Below are 15,903 nucleotides of genomic sequence, written 5' to 3' on the forward strand. Positions count from 1 at the left end.
TTTAATTATCAAATAAATTAAATAAATTAAAGTTTGTCTGATTCACTGAAGCTCTATGGTGCTGATAAAAACATATCAAAGAGCTAGACAAACACAAGGAAGATCATGAAAGGTGTTATTGAAGATTCATTTTATTAAACAGCAACAAAATCACATGCATTGTTGGGACAGCTCCATGTGACCACGCATGACTTCTCTTCCTTTGTTTTGTGTGTTGTGGTCACTTTCTGGTCCAACCCACTGGTCCTTCAAGTCCAGTTTGCACATATCACATATTGATCCCCACCATATTCATTTAAATGAGGATGCTTTTGGTACATTGGTGTAAGAGTGACCAGGGACTTGCACATGTCATTAAAGTGCTATATGGAAAATAACTTGCTGAAAGGCAAGACAGTGAAAATATTTATATTTCTTTCTATGTATAGTCAGTATTTGTCCAAGAAAATCATGTTACCAAAATAGGGGCACGATTTAAACACCAACAAACCATGCAAGTTAAATAGTACTAATTTACATCTAGTATGGATACATTGCAGGTCAAGAAACCTACTGTAACCGTGTGTCAAGCAGATCAAGTATTATTTCATACATTAAGGCTCTTCTTCAACCGTCATACAACACAGGACACAGGGAGAATCTCAATTGCATACTGCTGACATCCTATCCTACTCAAAACCCATTGGATGAGAAAGCCAGAGGTCCCTCCTCTCTGACCTTCTCCTCCAATGGGTTTTGAGAAGGAGAGGACACAAGTAATATGCAATTGAGATTCTCCCACATTATTTTTCAATATAAAAAATACATGTAACATCAAAACCTATGGTATTAAATTACACAGTGTAGCTAACAGAGGTTAGGTCATGTGTTGCTCCTGGAGTTTCAAGATGGAGAGGAGGGATCGGTCTCTGGCTGTGCACATGGACGGCAGTGGAACGGCCTCCATCTTGCGCTCGACGGTGTTGTAGCGGCACGTCCTCAGATGGTCGGACATGCTGGAGACTTCGGCGAACCGCCACTCACTAACGGGGCTGAAGGCAGTGCTGAATCTCCACACCTGCCCAAACAGAACAAGAGAGTATTGATAAGAGGGCAAGATAGTTCAATCCAGTAGTATTAGCCTATACATGCAAACATTTAAATGGGGTATAGGGTAAGGGATTTAACATCAGTGCTATTGTACATGTGTCAGTGTCGAAATAAGAAGACCCTATCGTGGCAGTGGCACGCTAAAATCCCAGACTGGGAATGTAAATCCTCAGATGTGGTTGTAAATATGGCTGTAAACTATAATACTGGCGGTCTAAAAATCTAACTTTTGCACATCTTATACCTGGTGGTCCAGTTTCAACCAACACATGTGAGTTATTTACCCTGTCTTTGATCTGCCATGAGAAGGTTCCGTTTGGGTACTGCCTCCTCTCCCACCGTAGTTCCACTATCCCCCGGGACTGCAGCAGGCTAGCACACACGTCCCTCATGGTCCGCGACACCACGGACAGCTGGCACAGGCTGAAGCCGTCTAGGAAGCGGGCCACATGTTCCAGCACCTCAAAGGGAAGCCCACTGAACTGGTCTGATTGGGACTCGCCCAATGGTTCCCCCCCAACGGGGCTTGGCTGCACCCCAAATGACCGAAGGTTCCGGTCATGGATGACCTTTGAACCCTGGGATGAGGGGCAGAACCTGCGCTGGGAGTAGGTGCAGCCGTAGTAAGCCAGGGGACAGCGGTGCTCCATCCAACCGTTGAGGCCCGCGTGGATGTCCTCGTGGACGTTCTTGAAGTGGGAGGAGTACTCATCCCTGCGGAACAGCTGGCCACAAACGAAGGAGAACATTTGCTGGAGACGATTACATGGCATGTTCCGGATCTGTGGAACCTCCTCTAGAACCAGGTCCAGGCGGAGGGTGCGGAAGGGGCTGGGGTAGGATAGTTGGGGCGCGTGGTCGCAAGCAGCCGCAGACGCTACGTCGCCCACCCTTGTGCTGGTCACCAAGATGGCCGCTGGGAAAGTGAAGGTCTGCGTACCGAAGTCGACGTGGAAGCCGTCTACATAGGTCGTTTCAGAGATCCTGCGGCACTTGCGAGACTCCTCCAGGCAGAAGAGGAGGGCTGCTGTGATCAGGTCGATCTCCCCCAGGCCCATGGGGTCGTCCTCCTGCTCCAGGTCTGATGTATCCACTGCCTTGTCCTCCATTTTGGGTCTAAACCTAACCCGGACCCTTCGTCCATTGGACAGAGCAAACTGGCCCAAGCCTCTGAGCAACTGGTGGTTCTGGAACTTCCTCTCCAGCCCTCTGTCCTCTAGGACCACGTGGCTGGCCCTGTGTGCAATACCCTGGTGGATATGCAGAGGTGGTGCTAGTGGAGGGTCTGGGTGAGACTGGGGTTGTGTCTGTGACTGAGACACACAGGACCCTTGAGGCACAGGTGACAGATTCAAGTCATCTTGCACCTTGACTAGGCATACTGTTTCACTGGTGGACCAACTGGTTCCAGGCTGTTGCTGGTCTGCTGAATCTGAACCTAAGACCTGCTCCTGTGGCCTCTTCTGGGAGCCTTCCCCACTCAAACAACCATTACATAGGCTCTGTCCATCCATCCCCTCAATACTCTTTGAGGCCCTACCTAAAAGCTCCATCTGCATGTTGCCATCAGCAACAACATTCATGGCAACCTCACTGTCGGTTCTGCTGACCACTCTCAGCGGTCCGACTGATGATCCTGCCTCAGCATCTTTCATCTCAACATTAATTGAGTCTGCATCTTCCAATTGGTGGAAGCTGCTGTTAGGTTCCGCCTGAGGGTGAGAGGGGGCTCCGTTGATTGGGTCTGTGTATTTTACTGTGTTGCCGAGGTCACCCAGGGCTGTGACCAGGCTCCTCCTTAGCTGGACTGTAGCCTGGTGGAGTTGGTGCAGCTGTCCATAGCACTCCTTCAAATTAACACCCTCAGCTACAGGACCTTTGATCTCCAGTCTGTTGTGAAGCAGCAGCTCCTCATTCCTGTCACTGCTGTTCTCACTATGCTGAGGCTCCAGCACTGCTCCTCCGTTGATGTGTTGCTCTGTGTTGTTATCAGAGGTGTTGTTAGCGCTGCTGAGGACGTCCAACGCGGCGGCAAGGCTCCTCGCCGTCTCCACTGTGGCCTCGTACAGCTTGCTATACCGCTCCTCGTTCAAACCGTTTATTCCGTTGGCAATTTTATCCTTTGCTGAGCCCAGCGGTGGTGTCAATGGTGGTTGTGAATGCGTCGTCATTGGTGGTGGTGACTGCGGCGTCAATGGTGGCGGTGACTGCGGCGTCAATGGTGGTGGTGACTCAGAAGTGGCAGCTATAGGGTCGGCCACCACCAGCACAGCTGAGTCCGAAGCAGTGTCCTTCTCACTCTCTACGGCGACAACCGTTGGCTGTCTTTCAACCGTGGGCGCCATGGCGACCACCTTGAGGGACTCGATCAGTGTGTGTTGGTCCTGCAGGGCGAGCGCCATGTCCAGCTGCTCTGTCTCCTCCACCCCCCAGCTCAGGCTCTCGTATGAGGTGTAGTCCAGGCAGCTGATCGGCCATCTGTTCCACTCCATGGTGCAGCACACCACGCCCGCTGGGCACACCTCCAGATGCGCGGGAATCCGGGTCCGCACCAGGGTGGCAGGGCAGCCAAAGCCACTGTTCAGGCAGGGCACCCTCTCCATGGGGCAGAGGAGGCGGTGCTCGGGTCCTTTGCAGGTGTGGAAAATGGCCCCGCAGACCAAGGGGCAGGTGACCAGGTCACAGGAGATACCAGGTTCAGGCCTGGTCATGCACCTCTGACTTAGGCAGGTCACACAGTGGGTATGTTGCAGCTCCATCTTTAAGAAGAGGGGGAGTGGAGTTTCTGGAGGGGTGTAAGGTGGAGCAGGGAGGTGTGGTGATGGGAAGGGGAGAGTCCACAACACAGAGGAAAAAGGAAACAATATACACAGGAATGAATGTTAATTTGTGTGTACAAGCGGGTGCATACAATACAGTACACTAGTCATTTCAATTTGGTTGAAAAATATAAACCCAGCCATTCATTCCTCAAGTAGCAACAGTGTAGCAAGGAATAATTTGGATAGGAAATGAGTTATCTACAGTAGGTTAGCTCAGTTCAATACCTAAGCTAAAGAGCGAGCTAGCTTAGCTATGTTGAGTCATTGTAACACCAATAGCCTAATAATAACTTGGCTGACCAGCTACTTAGCCTAAGTTAGCCGCTAGCTAGCCAGCTTTGTCAGCAAAGGAAAACAAGCCAGCTATTAAGGTTCAGCTTGATAAACCAAAAGCAAACCTAATGAATGAAGAAATACTATTTGAAGGACTGATTTCACAGACTGGTCATGCTGATGGTGGGATTCAGTGTAGCTGTTGAGACAACTCCGAATATAGCAAGAAGACCGTGTCGCAGTCTGAGTGACGAAAGAGCCACTAACTTTCAGCTGTCCCATGAACAACAACTCAGAAAGAAACTTCAATTATTGTCTAATTACCGTAGCGTTGACGTGACTCGATTGCTCAAACTCCACGACTATAGTAATCCAGCTACGTGTCCGTTCATATTACAGTTACAAATGGATGTAAACAACTTTTTCCTATACATCTCTCCTCTTGTCTTTCAACCAACCTCCCTATGCGTTGTCCGCTGTTGCTTCTCCCTCTATTCTAAACTGAGAGATGATCCTAGGGATGTGTGTTCCCATTGGACAATGGTTGTCATGTGGGTCGGGGTGTTCCTTCCTTCTTATAGAAGTTTGCGAGATAGGTCAAAAAAAAATATTCATCTTCAACCTAGGAAGTTTGGCCTGCGAAGTTTTCATAAAACTACTCTTATTACATCTCTAAGTAATCGTATACCATATCTTCATACCACTTTTTGATATTAGGTAGTAATGCGATTCTTGATTAGCAACTTGAAATTAGCAACTTGTATCATTTTGATATCGTTAGCTGAGACGCTAGTTGATGTCGTCATCACGCAGCAGGCACGTAATGATAAAATCGTCAACATCCGATTCAGGAGCGGGCATGGCTTTTTGCAATGTAAGTATAGTGATCAATTAATAATACATACATTCATTTCGAAGGATTAAGAAAAAATAAAGGCTAGATCTACACCATAGTAATGAATGCAGCTTTTTATGGTCTTGAGAACGAGTCTGTCTGCTAAACGTTAGTCGAGCGAGCTAATTCAGGAAAGCCAGCAGACCAATTGCAGACTTTCATAGTCAAATCTCAGAATAGCCATTGGATTTTAAAACATCTCATTCTATCTTTTTTTGCGGTATACCAGACCACGTGATAAGCAATACCACCTCCAAAGAACAGATATAGCCCTTGGTTCACTCCAGACCTGACTGCCCTCGACCAGCACAAAAACACCCTGTGGCGGACTGCAATAGCATCGAATAGTCCCCGCGATATGCAACTGTTCAGGGAAGTCAGGAACCAATACACACAGTCAGTCAGGAAAGCAAAGGCTAGCTTTTTCAAACAGAAATTTGCATCCTGTAGCTCTAACTCCAAAAAGTTTTGGGACACTGTAAGGTCCATGGAGAATAAGAGCACCTCCTCCCAGCTAGGTAACACTGTCACCACCGATAAATCCACGATAATCGAGAATTTCAATAACCATTTATTGAAATTACTGAAAAAAATACTTTATTTACTGAAATTACTTTATTTACTGAAAACCAACATTTTCAGACAAGATAGAACGGCCAAAGGGGGCGGTGTTGCAATGTACTGCAAAGATAGGACAGAACTCTGCAGGCTACTATCCAGGTCTGTACCCAAACAATTTGAACTTCTACTTTTAAAAATCCACCTCTCTAAAAACAAGTATCTCACTGTTGCCGCCTGCTATAGACCACCCTCTGCCCCCAGCTGTGCTCTGGACACCATATGTGAACTGATTGCCCCTCATATATCTTCAGAGCTCGTGCTGCTAGGCGACCTAAACTGGAACATGCTTAACACCCTAGCCATCCTACAATCTAAGCTTGATGCCCTCAATCTCACACAAATTATCAATGAACCTACCAGGTACCACCCCAAAGCCGTAAACACGGGCACCCTCATAGATATCATCCTTACCAACTTGCCCTCTAAATACACCTCTGCTGTTTTCAACCAAGATCTCAGTGATCATTGCCTGCATCTGTAATGGGTCAGCAGTCAAACGACCTCCACTCATCACTGTCAAATGCTCCCTGAAACACTTCAGCGTGCAGGCCTTTCTAATCGACCTGGCTGGGGTATCCTGGAAGGATATTGATCTCATCCCGTCAGTAGAGGATGCCTGTTTAAAAAAAACAAACATTTTAAATAGGCATGCCCCATTCAAGAAATTTAGAACCAGGAACAGATATAGCCCTTGGTTCTCTCCAGACCTGACTGCCCTTAACCAACACAAAAACATCCTATAGCGTTCTGCATTAGCATCGAACAGCCCCCGTGATATGCAACTTTTCAGGGAAGCTAGAAACCAATATACACAGGCAGTTAGAAAAGCCAAGGCTAGCTTTTTCAAGCAGAAATTTGCATCCTGCAACACAAACTCAAAAAAGTTCTGGGACATTGTAAAGTCCATGGAGAATAAGAACACCTCCTCCCAGCTGCCCACTGCACTGAAGATAGCAAACACTGTCGCCACCGATAAATCCACTATAATTGAGAATTTCAATAAGCATTTTTCTACGGCTGGCCATGCTTTCCACCTGCCTACCCCTATCCCGGTCAACAGCACTGCACCCCCCACAGCAACTCGCCCAAGCCTTCCCCATTTCTCCTTCTCCCAAATCCAGTCAGCTGATGTTCTGAAAGAGCTGCAAAATCTGGACCCCTACAAATCAACCGGGCTAGACAATCTGGACCCTTTCTAAAATTATCTGCCGAAATTGTTGCCACCCCTATTACTAGCCTGTTCAACCTCTCTTTTGTGTCGTCTGAGATTCCCAAAGATTGGAAAGCAGCTGCGGTCATCCCCCTCTTCAAAGGGGGGGACACTCTTGACCCAAACTGCTACAGACGTATATCCATCCTGCCCTGCCTTTCTAAAGTCTTCGAAAGCCAAGTTAAACAGATCAATGACCATTTCGAATCCCACCGTACCTTCTCCGCTGTGCAATCCGGTTTCCGAGCTGGCACCTCAGCCACGCTCAAGGTACTAAACGATATCATAACCGTCATCGATAAAAGATTGTACTGTGCAGCCGTCTTCATCGACCTGGCCAAGGCTTTCGACTCTGTGAATCACCGTATTCTTATCGGCAGACTCAGCAGCCTTGGTTTCTCAAGTGACTGCCTCGCCTGGTTCACCAACTACTTCTCAGACAGAGTTCAGTGTTTCAAATCGGAGGGCCTGTTGTCCGGACCTCTGGCAGCCTCTATGAGGGTGCCACAGGGTTCAATTCTCGGGCCGACTCTGTTCTCTGTATATATAAATGATGTCGCTCTTGCTGCTGGTGATTCCCTGATCCACCTCTATGCAGACGACACCATTCTGTAATCATCTGGCCCTTCTTTGGACACTGTGTTAAAAAACCTCCAAACGAGCTTCAATGCCATACAACACTCCTTCCGTGGCCTCCAACTGCTCTTAAACACTAGTAAAACTAAATGCATGCTTTTCAACCGTTCGCTGCCCGCACCTGCCAGCCCGACTAGCATCACTACTCTGGACAGTTCTGACTTAGAATATGTGGACAACTACAAATATCTAGATGTCTGGCTAGGCTGTAAACTCTCCTTCCAGACTCATATTTAACATTTCCAATCCAAAATTAAATCTAGAATTGGCTTTCTATTCCGCCTTCACTCACACCGCCAAACATTCCCTGGTAAAACTGCCTATCCTACCGATCCTTGACTTCGGCAATGTCATTTACAAAATAGCCTCCAACACTCTACTCAGCAAATTGGATGCAGTCTATCACAGTGCCATCCGTTTTGTCACCAAAGCCCCATATACCACCCACCACTGCGACCTGTATGCTCTAATCGGCTGGCCCTCACTGCATATTTGTCGCCAGACCCACTGGCTCCAGGTCAACTATAAGTCTTTGCTAGGTAAAGCTCCACCTTATCTCAGCTCACTGGTCACGATATCTACATCCACCCGTAGCACGCGCTCCAGCAGGTGTATCTCACTGGTCATCCCCAAAGCCAACACCTCTTTGGCCGCCTTTACTTCCAGTTCTCTGCTGCCAATGACTGGAACGAATTGCAATAATCGCTGAAGCTGGAGACTTATATTTCCCTCACTAACTTTAAACATCAGCTATCCGAGCAGCTAACCGATCGCTGCAGCTGTACATAGCCCATCTGTAAATAGCCCATCCAATCTACCTACCTCATCCCCATATTGTTTTTATTTAATTTTCTGCTCTTTTGCACACCAGTATTTCTACTTCCACATCATCATCTGCACATCTATCACTCCAGTGTTAATTTGCTAAACTGTAATTACTTCGCTACTATGCCCTATTTATTGCCTTACCTTCTCACGCCATTTGCACACACTGTATATAAACTTTCTTTTTTTCTATTGTGTTATTGACTGTATGCTTGTTTATTCCATGTATAACTCTGTGTTGTTGTTTGTGTCGCCCTGCTTTGCTTTATCTTGGCCAGGTCGCAGTTGTAAATTAGAACTTGTTCTCAACTAACGTACCTGGTCAAATAAAGGTGAAATAACAATATATATATATATATATTTTTTAAATCACTGCATTAAATCTCTGCAAGTCATTCTATTTGATTTATTTATTTAACCTTTATTTAACTAGGCAAGTCAGTTAAGAAGAAATTCTTATTTACAATTGTGGCCTACCAGGGATAAGTGGGTTAATTGCCTTGTTCAGGGGCTGAACGACAGATTCTTTACCTTGTCAGCTCGGGGATTCAGATGCTATACCATCCAGCTACAACGCTGCTGCAGATGCTATACCATCCAGCTACAACGCTGCTGCAGATGCTATACCATCCAGCTACAACGCTGCTGCAGATGCTATACCATCCAGCTACAACGCTGCTGCAGATGCTATACCATCCAGCTACAACGCTGCTGCAGATGCTATACCATCCAGCTACAACGCTGCTGCAGATGCTATACCATCCAGCTACAACGCTGCTGCAGATGCTATACCATCCAGCTACAACGCTGCTGCAGATGCTATACCATCCAGCTACAACGCTGCTGCAGATGCTATACCATCCAGCTACAACGCTGCTGCAGATGCTATACCATCCAGCTACAACGCTGCTGCAGATGCTATACCATCCAGCTACAACGCTGCTGCAGATGCTATACCATCCAGCTACAACGCTGCTGCAGATGCTATACCATCCAGCTACAACGCTGCTGCAGATGCTATACCATCCAGCTACAACGCTGCTGCAGATGCTATACCATCCAGCGTCTTCTTCAAAGGGTCAGACCAAATGTCTAACCTCAACTTATTTGATTCAGCTTACCCTTATGAAGTGTTCCACTACTCATCTGAAATTGGGGATTTGGACAAAACGTTTTTCAAAGGGTCGTATCATTTATTTATTTATTTTCCCGTGAAGGACCGTCCGCTTGTGCTGTTTGTCAAAGGAGAAACAGACCTACTTGACTCTGATATTATCAATGAAGCAGGCAGTGATGGTGTGATATTGTTCAGTATCTACCTGCCACCAGACTTTCCCCCTGTCCTGCAGCCACTAACCATGGAGTTATTTGGGCTCTTCAAGGCTGAGTTTTTCAGGGATGCTTGTGACATCCCCCCTCCTTATAGGGACTTTGTCCTTAGGCACATAGTTGCCACAGTGTTGAAGCAGACATAGGATGCTTTTGAAACTGAGAGGACTGTGAAGGATGGGTTCAGGAGGACAGGTATCTTTCTATTTGACCACCATGTCATGGCTAGGTCCGTATGGTGTGGGAGGGAAAAGATGAGGCCCGAGTTCGGTTCTGCTGGACCCTGTGATGATGGGCCAAAGGAAAAACAACCCGAACTTGTGACAGACAAGTGTGACAGTTCTTATGACAATAAGAAGGTATTAAAGGCAAGTGCTCTATAATAATTACTTTGAGTCTCGGAATATCCCGTGATTAATTTACACAAAATTAATATAACGTCATGTCACCATTGTATTGGTACATGTTGATCTTGTGGTTTACAGGTGGAATCTGACGCCAAACCGGTGTTGCCTGGGTCGTTTCTGACAGTTTCTCTGCCATCAGAGTCTGTTAAGAAAGGAGATATTAGATGTTGTGGTTAAAAAATAGGAGGAAATTAAGAAGGAGTTGAATGTTGTCAGACATATCTGCAATAGACTCAAATATTTTGAATAATGCCAATAATCAACATTAGATGATAATTATCAAGGAAAAACTGTCATGCTCCACTTTTCATACTGTATACCCACCCTGATCACAAGAGCCAGCTATAGTTCAGTTGAAGTGCGTTTGACATTTCTATTATGTTAGCCGTTTGTAATTAGAAGTTTTACTTTGAAGCCTTCATAATTGTTCTGTTCTGATGACTTCATTGCAGTATTTTCCAAGAGATCACAGCCATGACTCCATTGAGAGATGGGATGAGACTTCGGGCCCTGACGATATATCGGAAGCGTCCCAGGAGATAACAGAGGAATCTTCAGACTTATCAGACGGCCCTGATGAATCAAACAGATTTAGAATACGTTGACGAAGAGGTACTTATCATTTGGCCTGATATGGAACAGAATTTCAAGACCAACATCAGAATCTATTGTAAAACAGGGGGAGAATGTAGCCTCTTCATACACGTGTTTATCTCTGTTTTGTTGCAGTTACCTGAAACTTCATAAGCTTTGAGAGGAAAAGCATCTTCAAAGTCACTGCTGCCAGAGAAACAGTCACCTCATGGTGATCAATTTTTAATTGCACTATTGGGCCCAATCTAAGTGTCTAACCACAGAAACACAGGTTAGAATGGTCTCATTTGAATTTTTAGCTCATCTATGCCTTTACTACGGAGATTTAAGATGTGCTTCAAATATAGTTTTTTCATGCCGACAAGAAGTGAGTAAACAATACAAACAGGGCTCGACATTATGGCTTGTCCGCTTCTCCGGGGCAATTTTTTAAAAACTGCCGGACAACCAGAATATGGATTTCAGTTGTCAGAGAAGGATGTAGAGTCTCACCAAAGCAGCGCAGAATATCCGGTCAGAAAATATATATATATATATTTTTCGCTCTCTAGAATGTTGGATGATCTGGGCCAACAGCCCAAATCTATTTTTATAGCAGACACTGGTGTTTTATTGTTATAGAAGCCCACATTTTATATTTTCTCTCCATTTTATATGAATATGACTTGGCCTGTTAAGCCACTCTTTCAGTTTAAGGCATGCTAGACTTTTCCTGCCGCGCTAGTTCATGATCAAACAAGTTTGAAGTTGTTTTTGAATATCCCCAAATCATGGGAGCCCTAAGATAATAATGAAAGGGATATAAGAAACAACAGCATGTTATTGAAATCAAATGAGACATTTTTACAAACCGTATAGTTGAGCAAAGCATTATAACACAAATGATGCATGCATGCGAGGCCAGGAAAGAAATCCTCATTTTGCCACCGAGCAAAAGCCTAATCCTACTAATTAAAATATCATAAAATCATTAAGACAATTAAAATGATAAGTATTTTCCAAACTATTCTAATACAGTGTTTAATATCCTAAAGTTGCAGCTTTAAAATGGGAATAAAAATGAAAGTCCGATTCTATACTATTCTCAATCAGATTTATTTTGAATTAGCAATATTTTAGGCCACAAGACGTGAAATTGAGCAAACGATACCAAGATGGAAAAATCGAATGAGTCAAAAGAAAAGTTAGCCTACAGCTGACGAAAGCTTATGAAATAAATAATACGTAGTTGGGCTAGGCCAATTTTCATATTATTCTGTCAATGGGCAACCTACAATGCATATAGTAGCCGAGGCAAAAATGTGAACACATTTATAATTATCCAGTTCTGAGGACAGCGCAATTGTTCTGCAGCCCACGACAACCCATAACACACACAACCAGCGAGGCTCGTTGACTGTGACTCACTCATTCCATCTGCGACCTCTTCAGCACACACACACACACACACACACACACACACACACACACACACACACACACACACACACACACACACACACACACACACACACACACACACACACACACACAGATAGCCAATGCAACCTGGTTGCATGAAATGCTCAGAGCATTTCGTATCATTCTGTACGTAAATCCGAAACATTTGATTTAGTGTGATATGTTTCATATGGTATGTATTAACTTGTGATTACAATTCGTATGATATGTTACGAATAGAAATTCGTACATTATGTTACATTCGTATACATTTTGCTAAATTTGTGAAACGTAGGACATGTTACGAATTCCAGTTTATTGTTGCTTTGGTTAATTAAAGGGTTAAGGTTAGGGAAAGGGTTAGCTAACATGCTAAATAGTTGCAAAGTAGTTTAAAAGTATTTGTATATTTGAAAAGTTGCTAATTAGCTTAAACGTTAAAGTTGCCCATGATGAGATTCAAACACACAACCTCACGACAATTTCATAAATGTGTCAAGTGCAGCGTCTGGTTGCTCTTCATTACACACCACAGACCAACAAATATTCTTTACATCAACAACATAGGAATCATTACAAAACTTGTATGACCTCTTAAACACTATATTAGGCCCAGCCTTTGGAACTTTGGTTTTCATAGACTATATTGTGATCACTACATCCGATGGATTTGGATGCTGCTTTAAAGTAGATTTCTGCAGCATTAGTAAAGATGTGATCAATACATGTTGATGATTTAATTCCTGTGCTGTTTGTAACTACCCTGGTAGGTTCACTGATAACTGAACCAGGTTGCAGGTACTAGTTAGTTTGAAGATGTAAGCCAGTCAATATGTAAATCACCCAGATAATAATAAAACTCTGTTGATATCAGATACCTTATCAAGCATTTCACATATGTTATCCAGATACTGACTGTTAGCACTTGGTGGTCTATAGCAGCTTCCCACCAGAATGGGCTTTAGGCGAGGCAGATGAACCTGTAGCCATATTACTTCAACAGTATTTAACATGAGATCCTCTCTAAGCTTTACAGAAATGTGGTTGTGAATATAAACGGCCACAGCTCCAACTTCGGCATTTCCGTATTTTCTGTAACTCTTATAACCATGTATTGCTACCACTGTACCATCTAAGAGAGTTTCAGAGATTGTCCGAATATGAATGTCACCTGTTACTAGCAAATGATTGATTTCATGAACCTTGTTTCTTCAGCTACATATGTTAACGTGGGCAATTTGTTGCACTTTCCTTGGATGCTTGATTGTTTTATTGCTTTACTGGGAAGCTTAGCAGAGGCAGACATACTCAGGTTATTTTTATTCATGCAGGGTGAGCTCCACACAGTGGACTTCCAACTAGGGCACACCGCCTCAGTGCTAACAGTATCACTCTGGTTCATAAGCACATGATTACTGCATACATAAGCTGTGGGATCAGCAGAGGCATTCAGGGCAGTAAGAGGGAAATAAATTAAGTTACTTACATTGTGTCTTCCAACGCACCTGGGATAATGTACATTTGCTGAAGCATTATGACAACTAGTCTCGAAGCCAGTTACAGAGGGCTAAAAGTCTGCTGAACCATTCAATGCCACGATGTAGGCAGCGAGACAGACATTATGGGCCGTTTGTTGGTGTCAAGTAGTGACAATCAGTTCTTTAAAATCAATTTTCAGCTGTTCTGAGCTGCCCTTCATAATGTCATTGAATCCCACAGGAACTATGTTAGACTCAATTTCCTGACGCTGGTTTAAAGTGTTTGGGAGCTGCTTATTGATGTTCTATACTCGTGCTCCTGGATAGCACAAAGTGTTTGCTCCAGGGACTGAGACATTGAACTGCCCAATACAATGGCTGGGGAAGGGAATGGTGAAATCCGCACATTCCCACCCATCACACAATTCAATTCGTTGAGTATTTCACGAGCCCACGAGAGGCAGGATAGCATACAGGATAGCATGTGAGCTCGACTTCTTTTAGTACAGAAATAAAATTAAATTGGGATGGCCGCTAGAGGCGATAACATCGTCAATGGGTAAGCACAGAAAATGATTTCCGATCCCTCCTATGTACTTCACTAATGTTCAGTCACCCTTTTGGCCGTTGGCATTACAGACCTTTTGTTTCTTTGGGACAAGTAACTTCAGCTTTTGTCCTACTTGTCCGATGGACAAGTGGCTAAAAATGTCAATGTCAAGCTCTTGACATATCCCTGTGTCAGTCAGAATACAGTGCACATCCCATCTAACATTTTCCCCCTCGTAATCTCAAATAAGGGGACTTTGTCTATGTCCCATCCCAGGCCAGAGCCAGACGTGCTTTGTAGGAATTAGGATTAGGCCTGTGATTTAGAAACTCTGTTACAATTTATGAATTTGCAATCTAATTTGATTTAATTATGTAATTTGATAATCAGGCTTGGTGGAGGAGTCTGGTGACAGCTCTGACGACGAGCCATTGGTTAAGATGATCAGGAAGCCTCTAACAGACTGCCAGCTGAGCGAGAGAGGGAAGGCACTGCTGAAATACATAGACATGGCGGATGTGACAATGAAGCAAATCTACAATAGAGTAAGAAGACATATATCCAACGTTATTAACATTTCCAGATCTAACTTAAAATCACATGCTGCACACCAGATTATGTAATCCTTCTCTCCGGATGATGTCATCAAAAACACTTATCTTCTATCATTTTTTACTCCAAAACAGAAATCTGCTGTTGGGGTGGTGCTGGAGATATGTTAATGTTGGGGTGGTGCTAGATATGATATGTTAATGTTGGGGTGGTGCTAGAGATGATGAATTTGATGTTGAAAAAGGGTAGATTGTCCTTAAAATATTTTTGTGTAATCATATTCTTCCATTGTGTGATCTCTCTTAGGTGTTTGAGATGTGCCCCCGGTATGACCTGTCTAACAAGAAGGACATCATCAAGCAGACAGTGAAAGAGGAGATTTCTTTACAACCCAGGGTTTTAATCAAGCCATATTCATAGCTTTGACAGATAACATTATAATCAATGATCTCAGGAAAACATAGTTGATATCGTGACAAAGACTCCTGTATATGCCTTTCCATTTATATTTTATACATACATGTTCAGACTGTTTAAATACTATACCATTTCATACAACTTATTTGTTTTACTTGCCTAAGTTTTGTAAATAAAGTATTTATTGTACTGATTTGGTTTATAGTGCTCCTCTCTTCGGTACAGTGTACACACATTGCATTATTTATAAGCACTACCCAAATAAGATTTTGAGAAATCCCCACAGAGTGAATTTTCATCGTGATCCACAGAATGTTAGAGATGTTTACTGATCAACTGTAGACAACACCTTTCAATTTGGATTTGTTGTGGATACGTACAGCAGATGAGACCAGGCAATTAGCTTGCCCAGCAGCCCTGACCTCAGGCCCCACTGCTTGGAGTAATGCTCCTTTGCTCTCCCTTCATCTCCCCCTCCTCCCATAACAAGATGACGCATTTTCTTCATGTCGTCAGACGCCATGTTCCCAATCTAAGAGCAGACTGACTCACTCTTCATTTGCATATGATAATACAAATGTTTAATGCTTAACTCATGTCCTCTTGACTAGGATGAAAGGCGGTTTCACCAAAAGAGCTGGCAGTACCTCTGGAGCACTTTCTGGCATGGCAAGCAGAGGTGGTATGCCTACTATAAAATGCATCGAATGTTGTCACCACCAGCTAATTCAAAAGGAACAGGGAAGGCTGTCCATGATATCAGTG

General features: G+C 44.1%; 1 protein-coding gene and 1 long non-coding RNA gene across 3 annotated transcripts; one reads left to right on the top strand and one right to left on the bottom strand.

Moving 5' to 3' along the window:
• Positions 1 to 108: 108 nt before the first annotated feature.
• LOC139407244 (F-box only protein 30-like) lies at positions 109 to 4,784 on the bottom strand. 2 transcript variants are annotated; one of them, XM_071150845.1, is made up of 3 exons: positions 4,509 to 4,784; positions 1,374 to 3,874; positions 109 to 1,057 (listed from the first exon to the last, which is right to left on the bottom strand). In XM_071150845.1, the coding sequence occupies exons 2-3, from the start codon at positions 3,846 to 3,848 to the stop codon at positions 857 to 859; spliced, it is 2,676 nt and encodes an 891-aa protein (XP_071006946.1). In that variant the 5' UTR covers positions 3,849 to 3,874; positions 4,509 to 4,784; the 3' UTR covers positions 109 to 856. The 2 variants fall into 2 exon arrangements, with proteins under 2 accessions (XP_071006946.1, XP_071006947.1); XM_071150846.1 differs by having other exon boundaries at positions 114 to 1,057; positions 4,643 to 4,666.
• A 228-nt stretch (positions 4,785 to 5,012) lies between these two features.
• Positions 5,013 to 15,330, top strand: LOC139407258 (uncharacterized). Its single transcript, XR_011634081.1, has 5 exons — positions 5,013 to 5,058; positions 10,560 to 10,719; positions 10,837 to 10,972; positions 14,560 to 14,714; positions 15,028 to 15,330. It is a non-coding gene; the product is annotated as an uncharacterized lncRNA (long non-coding RNA).
• Positions 15,331 to 15,903: the final 573 nt, after the last annotated feature.

The sequence above is a fragment of the Oncorhynchus clarkii genome, chromosome 4 (assembly GCF_045791955.1).
Source record: "Oncorhynchus clarkii lewisi isolate Uvic-CL-2024 chromosome 4, UVic_Ocla_1.0, whole genome shotgun sequence".
NCBI lineage: Eukaryota > Metazoa > Chordata > Actinopteri > Salmoniformes > Salmonidae > Oncorhynchus > Oncorhynchus clarkii.